This window comes from Pinus tabuliformis, chromosome 3_2 (genome assembly GCF_031772625.1).
Source record: "Pinus tabuliformis cultivar Carrire ecotype Pingquan chromosome 3_2, CPIR1, whole genome shotgun sequence".
In the NCBI taxonomy this organism is placed as follows: domain Eukaryota; kingdom Viridiplantae; phylum Streptophyta; class Pinopsida; order Pinales; family Pinaceae; genus Pinus; species Pinus tabuliformis.
The window spans coordinates 1,170,696,522-1,170,718,731 of record NC_142302.1 but is presented as its reverse complement, the minus strand read 5'-3'; the positions used below and the strand labels follow the sequence as shown (position 1 = coordinate 1,170,718,731).

At 34.9% G+C, this 22,210-nt stretch overlaps 1 protein-coding gene and 1 pseudogene across 1 annotated transcript; both read right to left on the bottom strand.

Annotated features, from left to right (window-relative positions):
* Positions 1-4,718: 4,718 nt before the first annotated feature.
* On the bottom strand, positions 4,719-6,857 carry LOC149184877 (heat shock cognate 70 kDa protein 2 pseudogene; annotated as a pseudogene).
* Positions 6,858-7,157: 300 nt separating this feature from the next.
* Positions 7,158-21,901, bottom strand: LOC149184876 (pentatricopeptide repeat-containing protein At1g20230-like). Its single transcript, XM_089415469.1, has 2 exons — positions 21,674-21,901; positions 7,158-7,946 (listed from the first exon to the last, which is right to left on the bottom strand). The coding sequence occupies exons 1-2, from the start codon at positions 21,899-21,901 to the stop codon at positions 7,158-7,160; spliced, it is 1,017 nt and encodes a 338-aa protein (XP_089271595.1).
* Between the last annotated feature and the right edge of the window lie 309 nt (positions 21,902-22,210).

The window sequence follows — 22,210 nt, the reverse complement described above, 5'->3', positions numbered from 1 at the left end:
AAAATACCCTCTCATCTCCCATTGGCATCCTTTTCAAATTTGACAAACTAGTTTTGAGAGCATCATGGAGCTTTGAAAACTCATCTATTTGGGACCTTCCACAAGGTCATGGTAGATGATGTGCAAAGTTTTATTGAGATTCTTGCAGTCCCTTATCAAAACTCCTTGGGCCATACAAGTTGTATTTATATGCACAAACTCATGGATTATTCCAAGTCCAAATTCAAAAAGTAAAGCATTTTGCTAATTGATTGACTAAAAGGTCAAGTTAAGCGGGTGAGAGATCCCTACGCCCTAGTCTCCCTTTCTATACCAGAATTTAAGGATGAAATTGTAGATGGTGCCGTTGAATGGAAATTTAGTATTATTTTTCCTACAACAACTACATAATGTGAGCCTTCAATTTGATGAGTGGTGCACATGTTACCCTGCATGTTGGCCTTTGTTTGGGTGACTACATGTGGAACTATTGATTGAGGAATTGATATAAGTTGTCTAATGGCCTTTGGGTGTTGAATATATTCTAGCTGAGTTAACGGATGAATATCGGAGGCTGAGAAGTATGGAGGTTTGTAAAACTTTACAACATTTTCTTTTACACATGTTGGCGGTGATCTAGAGGGAACACATAATGGCATTATTGAGGTGGTCACTTGCAAGATTTTTACTTCAGCTATGTTGGTTTAGACAGTTTCATCAAAACAGGGTGGTGTTAACTGACATCCCTAGAGGATTGAGGTAGAGGAAAAAGCTAAACAAGGTAAAGGTGATACTTATGATGAGGATCCCAATATAATAAATGGTAGAATATTTTTGTTAATTATTCTTGTCATTTAAATGTTCTTGCTCAGCTATTCATAATGTTTTGTTTTAAAATTTCAATAATGTTTTGGAATCATGGCTTCGAATCCTCAAAATATAAAATTTTCACTAAAATTTATTATTTTAGTAACTAAATAGTTGATATCAAACCAGTTTAAGTCTAATTCCAAGTGAACCCTCCACCAATTCCATGTAAGAGCCCAAGTTTTAAAACATTGGTTAGAATAGCAAAATTGTCATTGTTTTTTCCTCCATATTGAGTCTTATGTCCAAGGTGTAAGATTCTAAGAGAGAAAAATAAATTTTATAGCAACAAAATGGTGGAATGATGCAATGGGGTTGAGAAAGCAGTGAAATAAGGGACTAAACTTTCCTGCCACAAAACCAAAATATTTGCAAAAGAGGTAGGAAAGTCACAATATTAGTCTAGAGTTATTTCTCAATATTTGATATGTCATTAGGCATTGATTTTTATGGTGTTGGGACTATCATACTATATTTTGGTTCTTATAATATATTGGCATCTAGTAATTCAAACTATATTAAATATGACCGCTATGTATTAGTGTAGAGTGGCAGTGTATAGTTGTGGGCAAAACTCTGACTTGCACTCTAGGATTTTGAAAATCATCCATAGCTCCAACAAGTGTAGGAAAACTTGATGATATTGTTATTGCAAATCTAGGTCTAAATCAGTTGACAGTTGATCAATGGAATTGATGGTTACCCATCATACATGAGGATGTGGATCTTGGAATGACTTCAGAACCATCGAAACAACTTGTTCAATGCTTTTTAGCATCACCTGTCTTCTAATAAATAAATAAATAAAATATTAAACCTTAATACTGTGCACATTGTTCCACTTTTAAATGCCACAACAAAGTATATAAAGCCAATATTAAAAAATGCAATGTCTTGTTCCAGAAATCAAAATATTTGAATATGTTATTTAGACAAAAATAAATCCATATAATTATGACAAACAATGAAAGGATATCTACGTCTTTCCTACAAATGTTTTCATTGAACAGAAATAGAATTGTTGACCACATTTATCGAAATCATGTTAGGCAAATTATTGGTCAAACTAGTCCTAATTTATAGTGGTTGTTTGAAGAATCAATAGTTGTTTGAATATCATATTATCCTATTTGTGCATTTAAATAAGGGGCATTATTATTTCATAGATCAATGAATATTGCAACGTTGTTATGAAATTCAATTTTTCCACGTGTTTTATTGAAACCCTAACTTAGGATTTCATACCAAAGGAAATACCAAGAAAGGAATACTATATAAGGATCCCTTTTTTTGCACATTCTATCAAATTTTTTCTAAGCATTACCATGTTTTGGGAAATATATTTTACTACATTAATTTCATTTACATGATTACTGAATATTTCAATATCTAATTTAGACATAGACAAATAAATAAACTTATGACAAACAATGGAAGGATCTCTTCTTTCCTACAAATTCTTTCTTCTAAAACAAAACCGTTGTGCACATTATTGAAACCATGTTGAGCATATTAGAGTGTTTACAATAATGTAAACTACCAATCAAAGGATCCCTTTTTCTCACATTCTATTGGATTCATTAGTAACATTACAATGTTTTGGAAAATATATTATATTTTATTAGTTTCATTTGCAGGATTACTGTGTTATTAGGCATGTGAGAATCCTTGCGAAAATGTTGTATTTTATGAAATTTGCAATAAATTCCATAACAACTCTATTTTTGGGAAATTTTTTTACAAGAATAGACTAGGCACTAAGGAACTTATAATATATTCTAAAAATAAAAAATAAACCAGTACACTTAAAATGGAGTGGTGTTCGGTGCAAGATTTTAACTTGTTAACAAAATCATCTATCCAAGAGAGACCTTAAGACAATCATCCATCCATTGGATTTGAAGAACTTATAATACATTATAAGAAAATCCAATAGACCAATATTTATGAAGTGTGGTGTGGAGGTGGGTTTGGTGCAGGGCTTTGAGAAAATCATCTTACAAGGGGCCCTTAAGACAATCATCCATCAATTTGTTTATTCATTCAAAACTAAATGTAAATGAATATGGATCGTTAAGGCATCATGTTTTCCCATTCTCGTTTCGGTTTGTTGTCATTTCCACACAAATGGCATATAGAAAAGGGATGATGTTAGAATTGGCATGTAGAAAAGGATAAAAAAAAGGATTGACATATAGAAAATGATGAGGCTAGGTGCAAATATGGGTCAATTTTTGTCACAATAAATAACTTTCAGGGCCTGGAACTTGAGCTAAAAGAATTATGTGTTATGTGACACATCCATTTATCTTAATGTGTGTTTCTAAAATGAACTTTCTACATAAGCAATAATGAAAAATGAAGATTTTGTGTGGGCATACCTTGGCATAGCCTTCTGCGATCTGGGTGAGAAGAATGAGAGCATCATGTTTTTTTCCACAATTGGGATAAGTGAAAAATGTAGGAAGAAAGTGGGAGGCAGTGGGAACAATGTTATTTCCTCCTAGAGAAATAGCCAAAGTGATCCAAGAATTATTGACAAAGATTGTAATTACTTGATTCATTGACATCCTCGTCTTCAGTATTGACAACATGCCAAGCAAGATCGTCCTCAATATTGAGAAGTGTTAGAAAATTATATATTATAGAGAAATGGAACACATAAAATATTGCAAAAATATAAACATAGAAATTGCATAAAACAAGGGAGACACAGATATACGTGGTTCACCCAATTTGGGTTATGTCCAAGGAGAAACATCTAGTCCTTCCTTTTATATTATCCAGTAAAATGAAGAGATACAACCTATAGCATATCCTCTATAATTATTTCTTCTCTCTCATCCAATATCCTCTCTCTTTCTCACCCATAATATAGATCTCCATAACCACAATACAATTCCCTCATATATAGTGAGGGGTTTCCTCCTGGGGAAAAAAGCTCTAAATTAAAAATAACTTCTACGGTCATATTTCCACCTAATGAACGACCCAGATTGACTACGAAATTAAACATTTTAAAAGGAAATTTTACATCTCTTTTTAGCTTTGGGGGAGCTGCACTTGATCCCAAATAATCACCACCCTCCTAGCAGTACACAGTTACGGGCAGTGTTGCCACCACATTATGAACTGGGGCCCAATGTGGCGACACCTCTAAATAAAGAAGATAATCAAGCTCGACACCCAACAAGAAGAATTTTCATAAGAATAAAAAAAGTCCTACAAATGAACTGAGGGAATAGCTAAGTTCAAGTGAATGTCATAGACAATAATTTATTTACCTTCGTTTCTAATATCCGTGGCTCACTTGATAGCAATTGAAGTTTGCGAATTCAATATACATGAATGATATGTTCTACCCAAGAGAGGTTTTTCAACTTCAACCCTATTACACTATCGGCCATGAAAACATGACGTTTAGAATGATTTTCATATATATAAGAGAGATTTCCTTGTGAATGTCATAGAAAATAGTTTCTTTAGCTTCATTTTTAACACTTGGGGCTCCAGGTTACCAGAATATTGTTCTCATATTCAATACTTATTCTATGACCGGACAACGATTGAATTAAAAAAATAGAAATTCAATAGTCATAACTGGTCTGTTCCTTCCTACAGAAACCAAGATGGTGCATGGAAATTGAATAATTCTCTCTTTAAGTCACTTCCATGCCCACCTCTAAGAAATGACAACTCGACCTCCCTTCCTCATTCATAGTAATGAGAAGTTAGAATTTTGAGTACGAAAAGAAACGAATGATATTTGTTTTCTCAGAGGTCCCGCCATCGCACCCTACTAAAAAGGAAATTTGTTTCACTACTACTAAGTACGAAGGAGGGTTGTAAAATGAATATACTTTCAATATTTCTCAGAGTGAATGGGCATCTATTGCATCGAGTTTCAACATTAACATAAAATCGCTATAATAGTTGGTAATTGCATCATATAAAATTTGCTTGCCAAGTTTCAACATAAAAATTATTCTAATAGTAATATAGTTATTACGACAAAAAAATATAGTAATATCATCTACATTTTGAGAGACATATTTGTCCACTTCTTCAATCTTAGGGCCAACACCTCCACCACTAGACAGTCCATCCTCAGGAGGAACACCACCAAAGCCACCTCCAGGCATGTCACCACTTTCACCTTCATACATATTTGCAATTATCGGGTTGCAGATGCTCTCAAGTTCCTTCATTTTATCATCAAATTCATTAGTGTCAGCTAGCTAGTTGTTAGCCCACCATTGGATTTCCTACTTGATTGCATCATCAATCTTCTTCTAGTTGGATGGATCCACCTTGGTAGAAATTTTCTCATCCTTGATTGTGTTCACCATGTTATAAGCATAGTTCTCCAATGCGTTTTTGGACTCGATGTTTCTCTCATGCTCTTCATCCTCAGACTTGCACTTCTAAGCTTCCTGAACCATCTTCCCAATCTCTTCCTCCCTCAACCTACCCTTGTCATTGGTGATTGTAGTCTTGTTCTTTTGTCCAGTGATCTTGTGCTCAGCTGAAACATTCAAAATACTAATGGAATCACTATCAAAGTACACTGTAATTTGAGGAACACCTCTGGGAGCAGGTGGGATACTAGACAATTCAAACTTTCCCAAAAAATTATTGTCTCTTGTTCATGTTCTCTCACCTGCATACACATGAATGATAACACCGGGTGGGTTGTCCAAGTATGTAGATAATACCTGCTCTTTCTTTGTAGGAATGGTTGTATTTCTAGGAATAAAAAACAATCATAACACCACCTGTTGTCTCTAGACCAAGGGAGAAAGGAATAAAATCAAGAAGTAATAGGTCTTGAACCTTCTCATTTCCTTCTCCACTTAGAATAGAAGTCTACACTGCAACACCATAGGCAATAGCCTCATCGGGGTTAATGCTCTTGCAAAGCTCTTTCTGATTGAAGAAGTCCAACAACAACTATTGCACTTTGGGAATTCTAGTAGACCCACCAACCAAAACAACATCATGGATAGAGATTTTATCCATCTTAGAATCTCTCAAACACTTTTCAACAGGCTCCATACAATTTCTGAATAGATCCATATTCAGTTTTTCGAACCTAGCTCTATTAATTGTTGAATAAAAGTCGGTACCTTCATACAAAGAATCAATCTCTATGGTTGTCTGAGTAGTGGATGAAAGAGTCCTCTTGGCCCTTTCACAAGCGGTCCTCAATATTCTCAAAGCCCTAGCACTACCACTAATATCCCTTTTTAACTTCCTTTTAAATTCTTGTACAAATTGGTTAACCATACTATTATCAAAATGTTCATCAGCCAGATGGGTGTCACCAGCAGTAGACTTGACTTCAAAAATACCCTCTTCAATAGTCAAAAGTGAAACATCAAATGTTCCACCACCCAATTCAAATATCAATACATTTTTCTCACCCACACCGCCAACTTTCTTGTCGAAAGCATAAGCAATAATAGTAGCACTAGGCTCATTGATTATTCTCATCACATTCAACCCAACAATCACTCTAGCATCCTTGGTAGCCTGCCTCTGGGAGTCATTGAAAGATGTAGGAACAATGACGATGAGATTCTTTATTGTGACACGAAGGTAAGCGTCTTCAGTCTCCCTCATCTTCATCAACACCATGGATGAGATCTCCTCTGCAGTGAACTTCTTCTCCTCGCCTTTGTAATTAACAAGAATCATGGTCTTGTCACCAGACCCTCGAATTAACTTCAAAGGCCATAATGTGATGTCATTCTGAATAGTAGATTCATTGAAATTCCTTCCAATCAATCTGTTGGAATCAAAAATGGTATTGGTGGGTTTCATGGCGACCTGATTTTTGCGGCATCTCCAATGAGTTGCTCAGTATCAGTGAAACCCACATTGGAAGGAGTGGTCATGTTCCCTTGGTCATTGGCAATGATATCCACTCTATCATGTTGCCACATGCCAATGATGGAACAGGTAGTACAAAGATATATATCGATCGTAGGGTCCTCTCCCTTGTTGACCATTTCAAAACTCTATAGAATATATTACCCCCAAATTCAAAGAACGGTTAAATAACACAGAGATGAAATGGATGGTTCAAAGGCGGAGCATCAAAATCGCTCCCCTTCTAGCTTCATAGCCATGCATATCCTTACCCAGTTCCAGAGATCCTAGATGGGCACATGGTGGGAGAACACTTGCAATAGTGATAGAATTATCCATAAATCTATTGACTTACATTTTCCGAAAGAGTTCCAAAGCTTCTTCATTGTGACCATTTTGAGTAACCCAACTATCATTGCAGTCCATGACACAACTTCTCTTTATCCTTCAAAAATAACATCAAAAACACATTGTGTTGCCTCTATATGTCCCAATTTGGCATCAATATCTACAAGGGAAGTTTCCACAAGGGCATTGGACTTAAACCTATTGTTGACTATGTAACTATAGACCTTCTTGCTATGTGGTGAATCTCCCATGTGGACATAAGCTGGGAGAGTACTAGCAATGGTGATTGAATTAGGTTTCATACATTCCACTTGAATTTCATTGAAGAGATCTAGCACCCGGTGAAAGAGTACATTCTGAGTAAACCTAGAAATCATGGCATTCCATGTGACCAAGTTGGGCTTTACAGAAGCCAAATGCATCTCATGAAATATTTCCAAAGCCTCATCACTGTACTCATTATGTATATAACCTGCAATCATGTCATTCCACGAGATTACATCTTTCCGAGACAATCCCACAAACATGTTATGTGCATCTGCTACACTCTTGCATTTAGAATACATGTCAATCAAAGCATTCCCAACAAGAATATGTGATTCAAACCCACTTGTAATAACGTAACCGCGGATTACCTTGCCAAGATGTAGACACTCCAGATCTATGCATGAATGGATTAAACTTGCTACAGTTATGGAATTAGCCTTGGTGCCTACCAGTTGCATTTGATTGAAAATTTTCAAGCCTTCATGACCATACCCATTGTGTTCATAGCTCGCAATCATCACATTCCATGTGATTGCATCTGGGTCCACTCCCATCATTTCCATCTGATGAAACAGTTCTAACACTTCCTCGAAATGCCCATTCTGTGCATAACCCTGCAATCATAAACTTTCATGATACCAAATCCCTCATTCAACAAAAAATAGCCATATGTATGGCCCTGGGTTTCAAGCCCCTAACCTTGAGGCAATAGTCGTGGATCCCTCTTACCTACTCGATGTGGTCGATGACTTCCCTGAATAAGATGGTCTCCATGAAATCACAAAAGGTGCACCATTAATTTACTATGGGTTTTAGCTCCATGAACTTCCCAGGCCTCACATCCGTGAAATTCATGAGCTAGGTGGCTAGCGGATTTGACTTGGTGTGCTCCTATTTTTCAACCATGGCTAAAGGGTACCTAAATCTCCATGAGATTTATTCCCAAGAAACAATGCTTTAGAATGAAGGCAAGGCAAAGTGAATTTGTAGAGTTGCATGCCTATTTAGGTTTCCATTATTGAGTAAGAAAGATGACATGATAAGCTTAGAGTACAACTGATATTTTGTTGAAATAGCTTGTCCTCTGCATTCCAGTCCTCAATCTATCTGAATTTAAGCCACATTAGTTAGTTTTCGAGTGAGGGGATGGGATATGAAAGAATGTGAACCCATATCAGTTTCATTCAAGAATTCCAAACACTCATGAGGTGCTTTTTGAGTGGCTGAACATATAAGAAGAGGGTTTTTATAAACTCCTTCTGCAGGTTTAAATCTATATTAAGTTTCTGCTTAAATTTGGTGAACTATTTTAACCACTTTAATTTTCATTTTGTTTTTTTTTGGTTTGTTTTTTTTTTTTGGGTTCACTCTTAAAAGTTTCTTTGGTCTTTTTTTCCTCCACATAAAATGGGTTGGAGGGGTTGGAGGGTGGGTTGAGGTAAAGTGGTAACCATTGTTTTTAATTTAAATTAAGACTTTTCATACACCATTGATTAAAGTAGGGAGGGGAGATTGCGCTATTCAACCAATAATTTTTAATTAAAATTGATTAATTTATAAATCAGGTAAATAGAAGTAAATTATTTAAAATAATTAGTGGTAATTTATGCCCATGGGCATAGAATAGACAATGACAAGGTGTATTGTTAAGGCACTCAGTAGCGTTAAGGTCACCAATTCGAAATTTTGTAGGCAAAAATATAGTCATGCTAAGGGCTAGCATGGACCACCTCTAGTGGTGATTTTAATGGCTTACTTCCCCTAGGTCTCGATTAATCAAGCCAAAGGTTAAGTGTGTAGTCATTTCAAGACTCACACAACTTAGCAAACCAAAAAATATTAGTAGTGAGAGCATCTTACACACTTCAATGTTTCAAATCCTATGCTACTGTCACTAGCTTGCCAATGAGCCACATTATAAAAAAAATAGGAATTAAAAAAACTGTTATCCCATAAGCCATGAGTAATTTCCATGGTGTGGATGTGATTTTATAGCAATTCGGATAACTGATGATGACCCAGGTTCAGGATCTAGAGGGCATGCTACCCATGATAATGCAACAGAATGAATCTTTCCAATATTTGAAAATAATTTTATACCGTAAGCAATGGTTTGTGAAAATGTGTCGATAGTGTCCATAGTGGTCTCTGTTGTAATGTGATATATGTAGATGAGTTCAGGTGAAAGCCATGGGTAGATTTGATTGAGTAATTAATACCAAGTTGTAGTGATATGGTGTAGTCATTGGAGAAGATAGGATATAAAACTATTATAGCTTTTGAATAGATGACACAACCTCTTCTAGACCTATTGTCCAGGGTTGAATATGCCTCTTGCATTTTCAAGCTCAAAGAGTTAGCACAATTAGTCATTTCAAATTTTACTAGGCATTTTTCTAGTTCCATGCCATTAGGTTGCAATTCTGAATCCCATGGGTGAGGCGTGTTATCCACTAGTTTATATTTGGGTTTGCACAAAAATTTTAGAATATGAAAGTGAAGGAAATACAGGTTCTACTTCATGTCTTTTCATAGTAGGTTGATCCCATGGAGTTAACAAGGTAGCTCTATTCATCAACAATGGAGAAAATTAGTGACAAATAACAGTGATTGTTTATTTTGAATCCTTTAAGTATGAAAACACAGAAGACAATAGTTAGATTCACATTTCAAAGAAGACATCAATCATTGAAGGCATATCAAGTCTTCAATGTATGAAATAATTTATCCTTTTACAAAAGTTTGTGCAAGGAATTAGGGATATTACACCTAACTCCAGGTCACACATAATTCATTAGAAGTATTAAAGGCTTTTTGCATACAAATATCAGTGTCAATCAAGCATTTATCATTGAGATATTTGGCGACAAAATGGTGTAGAACTATAGCATGTCAGAGTCAGCTTCCTATGGATGATTGCATCTATAAAGTTTGTAGTGCCAAGAATATATTCTATAGCCTTTACATGTGTGTTATTTGGAGAAAATTTGACTTTGAAGTGAATATTTTCTGATGGGTAGTCTATGATAATTTTTACCACTAGACATAGACATATTGTGAAATTGGTGAAGGAGAAATAAGCATGGGTATCAATAGTAAGGGTTGTGCAGGGTCATCTGAAATGCTTTTCATATGTATGCCTTGTAAGAGGACACTAGAACTATTAGGGTAAAGGATGTTTTTAGCAATGTGCACCTGATTGGGATAGGAAAGCCCTCATGAAGGAATTTGATTGTGTTCAAAGGATATTTCATGGAAGTGAGATCTCCAAGGTGAGAAAACTATTTTGAAAATCCAAATAATTATTAGAAAGAGTGGAGTTGATGATGAGGCTGCAATTGGTAAAGTGATGCAACGTTTCTTTCAAGAGTTAGATATAAGATTATAATTTGGGACCTCCATAATCCATTTGTGAAATACCTTGTCTGATCCAATGATATGGAAAATAAAGCCTTGTTGAGAAAATATATTGTCATCATTGAATTAAGAAACATGTACACAAATGCACTCTACATGAGACTCTTCGCATTAAGAGTGGTGTTTGGAAATGGTGTTTTTATACAAACCTTAGATCACATTAAGTATTTCATTCCAAGTGGAGATAGTGGCATAATTATAACACTTGATGATCCAGGAGAAGCAACAATGGTTCACCTATAGCAGACTTGGAATTAAGGCTCTTAGAAAAAGCAGTACTAGTATTTTCAAATATGCTTAGGAGATTTATTTTTTTTTGAAAAACTGTAATATTACTATGTGAAATAAGGATAAGTTTTCAAAGATGTTGAGGATTAAAATGATGAAACTGATGCCTCTTCTAGACATTTAGCAAAGGTCAAGTGGTAGACTCATTGGAAGATTTTAATCCCTTTTGAGAGAATAATCCATAAAGGAAAATGGATCCCAAACAACCCTTGTTCAATAGCTCATAAGTCAAAGAGAGAGGAATGCTCTCATGTTGGTCCATAATTATGGTGATAAGGTGAATTAGGGTGTACATATAAATATATGTACATGTGCCACATTGGAAAATGTTTTGATGAGTCGACCTACACAATTGGACTAGACCAACCTGTTCATTTTGGAAGCCAACTTGTATACTTTGCTTTGGAGTTATTACACATTAATTTTTTCAGCTAATTTGAATGCTTTCACACGTTTTGTGGGGTCTTTGCCTTCAATTCCATTAGAGGAACCCAAGGAGAGTTGGTATTCATGAGGTTGAGATTTCACACTTGGTTTGTGGTCCTGCTTTGAGGAGAAGCCCCTTGCATGGATTTTTCATTCATATTTTATAGACTACATATTTTATGTTGAAACCCATTTATTTTCTTTCAAATCTTGCAGGCATGAGAAAACCCATCTATTCCCCTTGAAGGTTGGACTGTGCAGTCTGAAGTCCATACATTCACCATTTAGAGAGGAATTGGGTTTGGCTTGCATGATTTAAGGAGGAGGAATATCTTTGAAGATTGAATGCTACATTTTTTAAGCCCACTTATCCCCCCATGGAGAATGGAACTTCATGTTTTGTGAAGCAAGAGATCTTCAAGGGCCTATGGAGGCAAGATGTTGTGCAACAAAGCCCCATTATTCGCCTCATTTATGGATATGAGTAAACTTTGAGGCCTTGTACCCCTTAATTACAATATAAGTGGCTTAAGAAGCACATAATTTTGTATTTTGAGTAATTAATTAGAGAAGCGAGCTTTTAACCCCTCCATAGGCTATACTACAGACTTCTGATTAAGAAATTAATATTTTATTGTAAAAAGAAGTTGAGCATCTCCCTAAAAATAGAGATGTACTTCATATCATTTTGTCATGGTGGGATTGGGGGGGAAATACCTTAGGTTGTTCTTAAATTTCTATTACTTTCTCATTATAAAAGAGGGCGTGGAAGGATGATAAGAGTGACTTTTTGTGGGGATGGTCTTGTGGATGTTTTTAACATTTTGTGGATTTTCATCGCTAGGGGTTTTAGATTATGGAGGATTATCTTGTGTAATTATATTCTTCTATTGTATATGGTGCATTCACTTGGTTTATTTTAGATATATCCCTTCTTGAAAAGACTATGAAGGTTTCTAGTTGAGAGTCGTCCATTGAACTTCATGGATTTGGTATGATTCTAGGATTTTTTTGATCTTCCAAGGTTAGTAGTGGGAAGCTCTATATATCACCCTATATCGATTTTCCATCTCCCATAGGAATCCTTAATTAAACTCATATGCCCCCAAAAAATATTTCTAGGGGAACGAATTGGTCTCCATTCATCCCATAAACTTTCATACCCTAAAATTTTGACAAAACCATTTTGATGGATATAACCTTCATGACACCTCCATATTGATAGCCTTAAATCTTAACCTAGGGAAGCCCCCCTTGAGCCTAAGGTGATATGACCTAAAGTGGAGAAGAGGGGTGGTGAGGTGACATGACCCCCTTTTAGTTTCACTCGGATCATATGTGAGGTTTCTTGACTTCATCTCCTAAATTGTGAGTTTGTTTGATAAGAAGGTGTACTAGTTTATACCAACAGGTTTGTTATTAGTGACATCCACAAATGTGGGGAAATATGCCTTAAGTTTCTATATAAGGCTTTCCAAGGAATGTGTGTGTTTCAACAATATCTATTTATTAATAAATATAAAAAATAATGACAGCTAGAAATGAAAAAATTGCCCAAAGAACTTGTTTACATAAATATAGGTCAATGGATAGTTCCCATATTTATAGAATACTCTATTCTATTTATAAATCATGTAATGAGCACAAAAAAATGAGTGTGTAACTATGTTTCCAATAAGCCTTCTAAGTCTATCTTTCTCTGAAGAAGTATTGTCCTAGCATTGATTTGAAAATTCCAAATATTTTTACAGGTCGGTTGGAAGGTTTAGAAAGATCAAAAGAGTCGTACAATCCTCGAAAATCACAAATATTCATGAAGATTCAGATGTAAATTTGTAGAAGAAGAAGAGAAAACAAAACCCTTATTATTGATTAAGTTTGTATGTAAATCCTTCTAACGAGTAACTCATTTCAATGAAAGCCTAAAATTACAAAAAACGATACATGTTCTTGGATGTAGGCTTCCAAGTGAGGAGGAGGTCAATAATGTATGTGCTCATAGCCATTAGATACACCACTGTGTAAGGCATTTGTTTCTTCTCTTTATCAATCGATCTCTCTCTCTGCATCATCTGTATTGTTATATAATTGCGAATGAAAAATTCTTTGCAAAGACTATCTGATATATCAAAATCTAAGATAGGGGTTTTTGGGTTTTTGAGAATGATGAAGGTACTAATAGTTGTTGGCTATGATTTTATTTTGTCACTGAAAATAACCCTGTCTAGGTTAAATACGAAGTATTTGTGTTGTAAATTCTTAATATTAGTGAGGGTTGTTCAAGTTGAAATGCCAATGAAAAAATCACGGTCATGTTCACTTTGAACTGTTTTTTTTTTTATTATTGTTTCTTGAAAAATGTGTTTCTAACGTAGGGTTTCTGGTTATTGAAGTTTGAATATGGATTATTAACTAAAGAATACATAAAATAAATGAATGGTAAATATTAATAAGTCATATTATATTTAACATATGAAATATATATAATTTATTTTGAAAATTATTATTAATAATTATAAAATAATAAAATAATATATATACGATGTTAATGATTCATGTTTATTCAAACCATTGTGGTTTATCAGACCTTATAAAAGTAAGTGATTAATTACAACTTTTTAATATTTTATTTCTATGATTAAAAAATAAGGAAAGAAGTTCTCCAAGATCACTATACTTTTGTTAACAAAACAAGTCAAGAAGGTTGGTAGTGTAGAAAATGTTTTGGATATGAGAATAGATGTGAGTAAGAGCTAGGTAATCCAAGAGAAAGTATTTTTCATCTTCAACTCTCTTAGTATTGCAAAGATCACTGATTTTTTTGTCCTAGGGTGTTTTGACAATATAACAATGCCTGGTTTCACTTCAAAGCTCATAGGAGTTAGTTCTTGTCTTTCCAATGTTCAATTTGTTCTTAGTATTGATCAAGGTAGAAAGATAATGCTAGATAGCAAGAGTGGGGTTGATCACCTATTTATAATAACTTAGCGTCATTTTCCCCCTAGCTCCTTATCATCCCATTGAAACTGATCCTTAAACTTGGAGGTAATAACATTTTTAACATTATCCTTATTTACAAGATGATCTCCTCCTTAATATTCCACTGGTCGAGCGAAGACTAGGCAGCCTTATGTCGACCTCACTTGAAACGGAGGTGGTGGTTTTGGCTTGAGTTAGAAGAAATTTTGGATAACCTCTTAGCTTCCATGTTGTAAAGTTTCTTCTAATACATTTGACATGTAAACATAGCTATGATTTCATTGAAGGAAAGGCTATGAAACGTAACACTTCTGTATCAAAATTGTGATTTTCCATTTATGGAGTGACAATTAAAAATGACTAATACATATAATTGTTTTACTTGTTAGTTGGTCATATTTTCATTCTTGGACTATAGTAGTCATTTATGTTAATAATGTTTTATTTTTTTAGTTATTATCTAGTCATATATTTTATTCTTGGACTAAATTAGTCATTTATTTTAGTCACTTTTAGTTGGGTCACTTATTATCTAGTCATATATTTTATCCCTAGACTAAATTAGTCATTTAAATTAGTCGTTTTTAGTTGGGTCACTTAAAATTGCTCAAATTAGTAGTAATTCACTTGAAATAATTGTGGTGACTAACATTTTTAGTCACATGGTCACTAATCTCTCATTTTGTATTAGTGATTGTAAAACTCTGACTGAAAAGGATTGTCAAAAAAGTTGATACAAGTAGTTGAATTTTATTGCTACTTTTGTGGCATTGAGTCACCTTAATGGAGGAAAAATAGTTGGGTATTGACATGGCCATTGTTATTTTAATGAAGGAAAATTAATTGGATAATGACATAGGCAATATATAGTATGGTTTCAACTTTTCAGTTATTCATTTTATATTATGGTGTACATTAATTGTTGAGAAGTTGTATTGAATCAATCATAGTTATCATAGTTGTATTTTGTTTCATGGTCATTGTGAAAACTCATTTGAGACATGTTCCTTTTGATAGTTTTCTCTTAAGTTACTTGCTAACATTCTAAATTTTTTCTTGGTTCTAAAAGTTGTGGTCCTTTTTTCACCACTAACAACAGGTAGACATGAAGGTTCTGAAGCAAGTGTGTTTGGATATTCCACAAAATATATTCTGGACTACCATTTGAGTCTGTACTAGACACTGTTGGGGAATCAGGCAAGAAAAGGCAAATGATAATGAAGAAATACTAAGAGTGCACAAATTTTTATTTCAAGTATGCACTACTTCATTTATTTTATTTTAGTAAGTAGCTCTCATGAAAAATTTTGAGCAATGGTATAAAACTTTCCTTACCAGAATTTATTATTTTATTCCTAAGAGGAAGAAGGATGGGTGGTTTGTTGTGCCTCCAAGAAATGATTAACTGTGCAGAAAAATCTAGTCAAAGATAGTGATAGGGACTTCTTTGCACTTCAGCACAAAGAGATTCTCAACAGAAGAATCTGTGAGGTTAGTGTTCAAGGATTTGAATAATTTCCCAAGGGTTTGTCTGGCATATTTATTTTCCATTTATTAGAAATATTTTTGTTCGTAAATGAAACAACTAAATCTCCATTGGGTTGATAAATTGTACATGATGCACAAAATATTGGGATTTAGTCCTTCAAAATAGAAATAAAAATTATTAATTTATATTTGTCTGGCCTCCAAATTTCAATTATAGAATATGAGTTTTTGATTGAAATGAAAATCAACGAATGTTTGGAATCCATTATGAGTATCAATTTAAGAATTAAAATTCACCACTATGCAATGCTCACCGACATGCCAAAGTTGGAAGAATATTATACTGCCTTTCTCATGAACCACATCAAGTACTCATTTCCAAGCATTTATTGGTTCATTGCTAAATATTCCAGGTGTATTAGGCAACCTGCCATTTTTTTTATCTGAATGCAATATATTTACATGAATCAAATTATTGTTCTTAGGAGGATAGGAACTCTAATTTCTAAGGTTAGAGTTGGTAAAAAGTAGTTTTCTTTTGCTATAAAAAGCCTTAGAAATCCCTCCCAAACAGTAGATCAAGCTACAATGGTAGCCATGTAGAGTATGACAATATTAGCATGTTTTCCTTGCTTTCCTATTAGTTGGAGCTAATTGACTCCCTTATTGGTTTACAATACACGTTTTAGAGAAGTTGACGGGGTTGGAAACTTTTTTTAGAAGCAGTTGTAGCAATGGAAGGCTCACCACTCTTTCACCTTTAGGATCCAACCTACCATCTTCCACTATTGTTTGTTGTTGGATCTTTGGAAACCTCTCCTACATCATCATTATGATGTAATCAAGTGATGTAATCTAGTCCATTGGGTAATGCAATGGTTTTGATTTGATTATGCCTTGTCTCTAGCTCCTGGAATCTATTGGTTGCATATGATTTCATAGAATTGCAATGAGTTGGTAGATTTTGTGCACTTACTTAAGGTGCACATCCACCTCATTTTCTTGTTTTGATTCATGGTTATATTAGTGCACTTACGTAAGGTGCACATCCACCCCATTTTCTTCTTTTAACTCACTATGTTGGAATATAATCCCAACCACCATAAATATAATCAACGATTTGTCCTCACTCTTGATCCTTTACAAACAATTCAAGAGTGAGTTTTATGTCTCTAGATTAAGTGGATTGTGAATGTAGATTTAGTAGTTTAACAAGGAAAAACAACCTTTAAGGACATCCCTATGAAACTGGAAAAGTACTAGTTTGAACAAAGAAATATCCAATATCCAATAGTAAAAAGGGTGTTGGTTATCTATAGTTGTCATTTGGATCTACCTATGCATATTTGTGTGGTGATAAGGCACTCGTTTCAACTTTCAAATTACATTATTTGTAGTTAACCCACTCGGTGTTATTGAGAGTATCCCCCTAGGGGGGTGATCCCACTAAAAAGCCACTCCAATCACACTCAGAGTGGGAGCATCTAGGGTGTATAAATGTCATTCATTATACACCCTTAGTAAAGGTGGCAAGTGAAGTCTAACATTAAGAAAAAAATCAAGTTCAAAATTATATATCGAAAGTGGAAAACTAAGATTGACTAGGATGAATAATTTGAGTGCCTAATTAGAGTGTCAAAGAGAATCAATCAACCTTTACCATAGCTGATCAAATCTCAATAATTTCCAAATGCATAGAAAAAACAAGGATCTGAGGCTCATGTTAAGTCAATGAATAGTAAGGATGCACTAATCTTGTAACAAAAAATTGTCAAGTCAAGTCAATGGCAGATTGATGCTTGTCATTCATAGCTTCCAATGGTGTTAAGAGTTCAAATGAATTTTAGCACTTGAGAAGGTGCTTGATGAAAGTTTCCCATGAAGTTGAAACTTGCAAATTCAATTGTTAGGAGAGAATCTAGGGATTGCATAAGAGAAATTGTTAAGGAACAACTAGTTTTTGTTTACAAACCTCAACCAACAGTGTTTGGAAAAGGGAAGACATCCTCATAAGCCACCATGAAGGTAAAAGGTAGTGTAATGTTAGGGCCCAGAGAGCATCTGGGCATGGTAGAAGAGAAATTGTTAGGGTAATCTTCCTTTGTCTACATCCTTATGTAGTTCTCCCACTTCAAAGAAAAACAATTAATTTTTATTTATAAACTTTGAAAAAGAAATTGTTAGGGTAATCTTCCTTTGTCTACATCCTTATGATACTATTGTTACATACACAGTTTTGTTGGGTAACCTTTTAGAATGATTGGAATTTAGCCTTTTGGTAAGTAAGTCCAATTATTTTTTCTTTCACTATTACTATCCAGAACTTCTTGATTATTCTTTAATAGGCAGTTGTTCGGGTACTACATTTTTCGCAAACTATTTGGCCATGTTAGAATGGTTAAGTGTTTCCAATGACATTGGTATGCATGTGATCTAGTTATCTACACTAAGATATTCACTGTAAATGTGAGCATTCTGTTTACTTCTTGTCTCCAACCATTTTTGTTACTTTGAACTTCTGAGGTTGTTTCGAATGAATTTGTAATGGTGTATTGATGTTTTTGCATCTTAATTGTACTTTGATTCTATAACACCTAAAACAATTCTAAATGCAAAGTATTCCAATGAATAGTTACTGGATGGATATGTGGTTATGAAAATATTGATTACATGACATTTGCCTCATTTAGGAAAAAAAATTGATTTCCTATTTTGAATGGGTGGAAGATTCACTTTAAATGTAGATTTAGGTGCTCCAACTTGTTCATGTGAAACCTAAAATGTTTAGGTAAGCCATCTTGGCTTTCTAGTTGAATTGAAAGGTAGCAAGGGCCCTTTACCTTGCCTGAATCTTGCATATCTGGGTATGATTTCTCTTTCAATTTCATATTTGAATTTGAAACAACAAGTTGTTCACTTTATTCAGTCACTATAGGAGGCTCTTGTGACTTTTTGCACCACCCATCATCATCAAACTTCACATCCCTACTTAACACTATATTCCTTGTTGCTAGAATCTAGATCTGTTAGCTTTTATTCGTCAAAGATCCCCTTGATGGTTGAGGGCTCAAAATTCATCTCTTTCTCATTAAGAACATGAATATAAAGTTATAATCTGGGAAACCAAATCCACAGAAATGCGGTACCTGTGGCTTCTCACAAGCAAGTGCTTCTTCATAAGATCTGATCCAAACAGGTTCTCAATCAGAAATTTACCTCAAAGATTAATGATTAGTTGGAGTGAGGTCATATTAGTAGAAATTTAGTGATGGATTGTGGGCTGCCTGCATACTGGCAATGATTTTCTGATATGATATTATTTATGAGCAATAAAATTATCTACTAAAATGATAAAAGTCCAATTTATTTTATATTATTTCTCTTCTATTATTAAATGCAATGATTTTATGATATGATATTATTTATGAACGATAAAATTAATGTAGAGCTATAAAAAGGGTCTCTTTCACCTCTAGTTACCTCACATTAGAATGTCAATCCGGGAACGTCTTGCTATTTCAAAAGAGTGTCTCAGTCTGAGGCTTAGCACTTGTCAGAGTAATTCTCGTAGTACAACTACTTAAAGGCTACAAAAGTAAATGGTTGCATGTCTACAACTTAACTACTTTAAAAGGCTAAATCACACCAAGAATTACATCAGTCGAAGGTTCGGTAGCAATAACCCATCCTTTTCATAACTGATGAGAACAAATCCGAGGTCTGGGAGCTAGGTAGCAGATGCTGGGGCTCACTACAGCCTGAGATCGTCCTTGATGAATATAAATGAAATGGCAAGTAAAGGAAACAGCGATGAAATAGAACAACACATCAGCCAAGGGTTTAGTAGCAATAACCCATCCCTTTCATAGCTGATGGGAGCAGATCAGAGGTCTGGGAGCCAAATAGCAGACGCTGATACTCACTACAGCCTGAGTCTGTCCTTAAGAAATGGCAAGTAAATGAAACAACAAATCAGCAATCTTGAAATAGACCAGCAATTGAAATGGAACAACAATTCAGAAATGGAACAGCAACTAAATGGAACAACAATTTAGAAATGGAACAGCAACTAAATGGAACAACAATTCAGAAATGGAACAACAACTAAATGGAACAGCAACTGGAATAAGCAATAACCAAGTTCATCAAGCTGCGATTCTATCTAACCACTCCAATCAAAACATCAATCCTGCAGTCTCAAAAGATATACACATACTATAGAACAATACTACCAATTCCAACCCTAGAAACACAACGTGCTCAATCTGCTTCTGTTATTGATCTGAATAAACGCATGCGATTGCATCTCAAGATATAAACAGTAACATTCAATAATCATCTGAAATCAGACTTCTCAAGATAACTTGTCATAATGCTAAAACACAATCACAATGAACTCTGTACTGGAGTGATAATATCCTGTAGAGATTAATCAACACTTTAATGAATTGGTAACATAATACAGTGTCAATAGAAGACTTCAATTTGCAGGAACATCAAACAAGTTAAACATAACAGAGCATGTAATATAACGTTCATAAAACACAACAGATTACCAAATTACGCCTATGAACAAACCACACAAAAACCACCTGTAATGGTACAAGAGCAAGTGTCCTCCAGGGTTGGGCCCTTAGCCTCCAGGGGTACACCGCTTAAGATTGATCCAGGATCAAAGATAAAAGAGTAACCAAGTTTGTATTAATGCATGAAATAAACTTATAGCAAAGCAAGTCTTAACAAGACATAAAGATCATAGTCTTGATCTGTTAAAAAGGAATTACAACGGAACCTCTCCCATAGCCAACAATGCTATCTCTTATATAAGGATGATGACAAAGATATCTAAATACAAAAAATAGATAAAATAGCGATCCCTCCGGATTTAAGATCCTAAGGGATTCACAGAATCATTAACCCTGAGTCACTTCTTTCCTTTTCTGCTCCGAACTGGTATCCCCGCTTCCTTTTTTCGGTTGGTCTGTTTTGATCTGGTCTGTTTGCGGTTTCCCGTCAAAGGGACAGCAGTTAGCTCCTCTTCTTCTTTCCCTTTGAGATGGCTAATTTTTGCTTTTCCTCCTTCCTGCACGTAGGAACGATAATTATCAGTTTTTCCTATTAACCTCACGTGTTTCGTTATTATCTAAGTTTAAAATACAGAAAGGTTTATATATCCTAATGAAAAAGATACTGAAATAACCATCAAAACATACCTTCTTTGAGACTCTACACACCCCCCAGCTTACCCTTTTTCATGACCTCATGAAAAAACTGTAGTTGATATGCAATGCAGTGAGTGAGTAAGCAGGAGATGGAATCTCATGTGAGGGTCTACAGCCATGATGCGAAACTAAATAATCAAAGAAGTGGCCTGTCTGACCCTCAGGCATCTCATATAGGGCTTGGTATCCAAGTTTTGGATGCCAAATGATTGGAGGAACCTATATCCTAACCAGGATGGCCCTGCTCTCAAAACAATTTTGCCATAGAGGGGAAAACGACTAGCAGCAAGTCTAAAGTTCTCGTATTTAAATGGTTCTCTGAACTGAATATTCGGATTAGATACCTGATATCGAAATTTAGCTGCATCAATGGCAAGGTCCTTAATAGAGGAAAAGTATTCAAGTCCCTGTCGAATGATTGCCTCATGCATGGGTCCTAGCGCTTCAATCACTCCTGGAGCCCTCATAAGGTTTCTATGACTCCTCCATAACTGCGCTGGATCCCTAGGCTCAGCTCTTACCCAAAGATCTAATATGTTCTCTTGTTTTTGAAAGGCGTTATAAGCTTTGAGCCATTTAATTTGATTAACTGCAAATGAGATAAATGCTTGCAGTTGAATGTCCCCAACAAAAGGTCCTGGGTTCAATTCATTCTCTTGTTCTAGTATAAGGTTATGCAAGTAAAATTCACATAGTAATCTCTGCACTTTCACCCCGTAATGTTTACAGCAGTTTATGAAATCATCCATAGTGTTAATCTGTATAGGAGCGCCTACTTTGACAGCCTTTATTTTCAATTGTAAATACCTCTCCATTAAAAATAGGGCATAATTTTTGGCAGGGGCTCTACATGCTAGAACGTCATTATATAAAGAACACAAGGTATCCATTTGTTTGATAACTACATCTAATCTACAGGTTACCTTGGCAACTTTCTCTTGTTCCCTTCGCCATCCTTCGAAAGCTTGGCTTTCAGATAAGTTAACGTTCCTTAGCTGTTGTTGTAATTCTTCATATTTTTCTCGGGGGACCATTTGCTCCCTGAGCTTTTCTGCTTC

Coding starts and splice junctions, on each gene's coding strand:
- LOC149184876 (XM_089415469.1), bottom strand. CDS start 21,901: ATGGATGATTTCATAAACTGCTGTAAACATTACGGGGTGAAAGTGCAG. Junction 7,947..21,673: donor AGAACATATTAGATCTTTGG/GTAAGAGCTGAG, acceptor TTATGATTGCAG/GGTTATGCACAGAATGGGCA.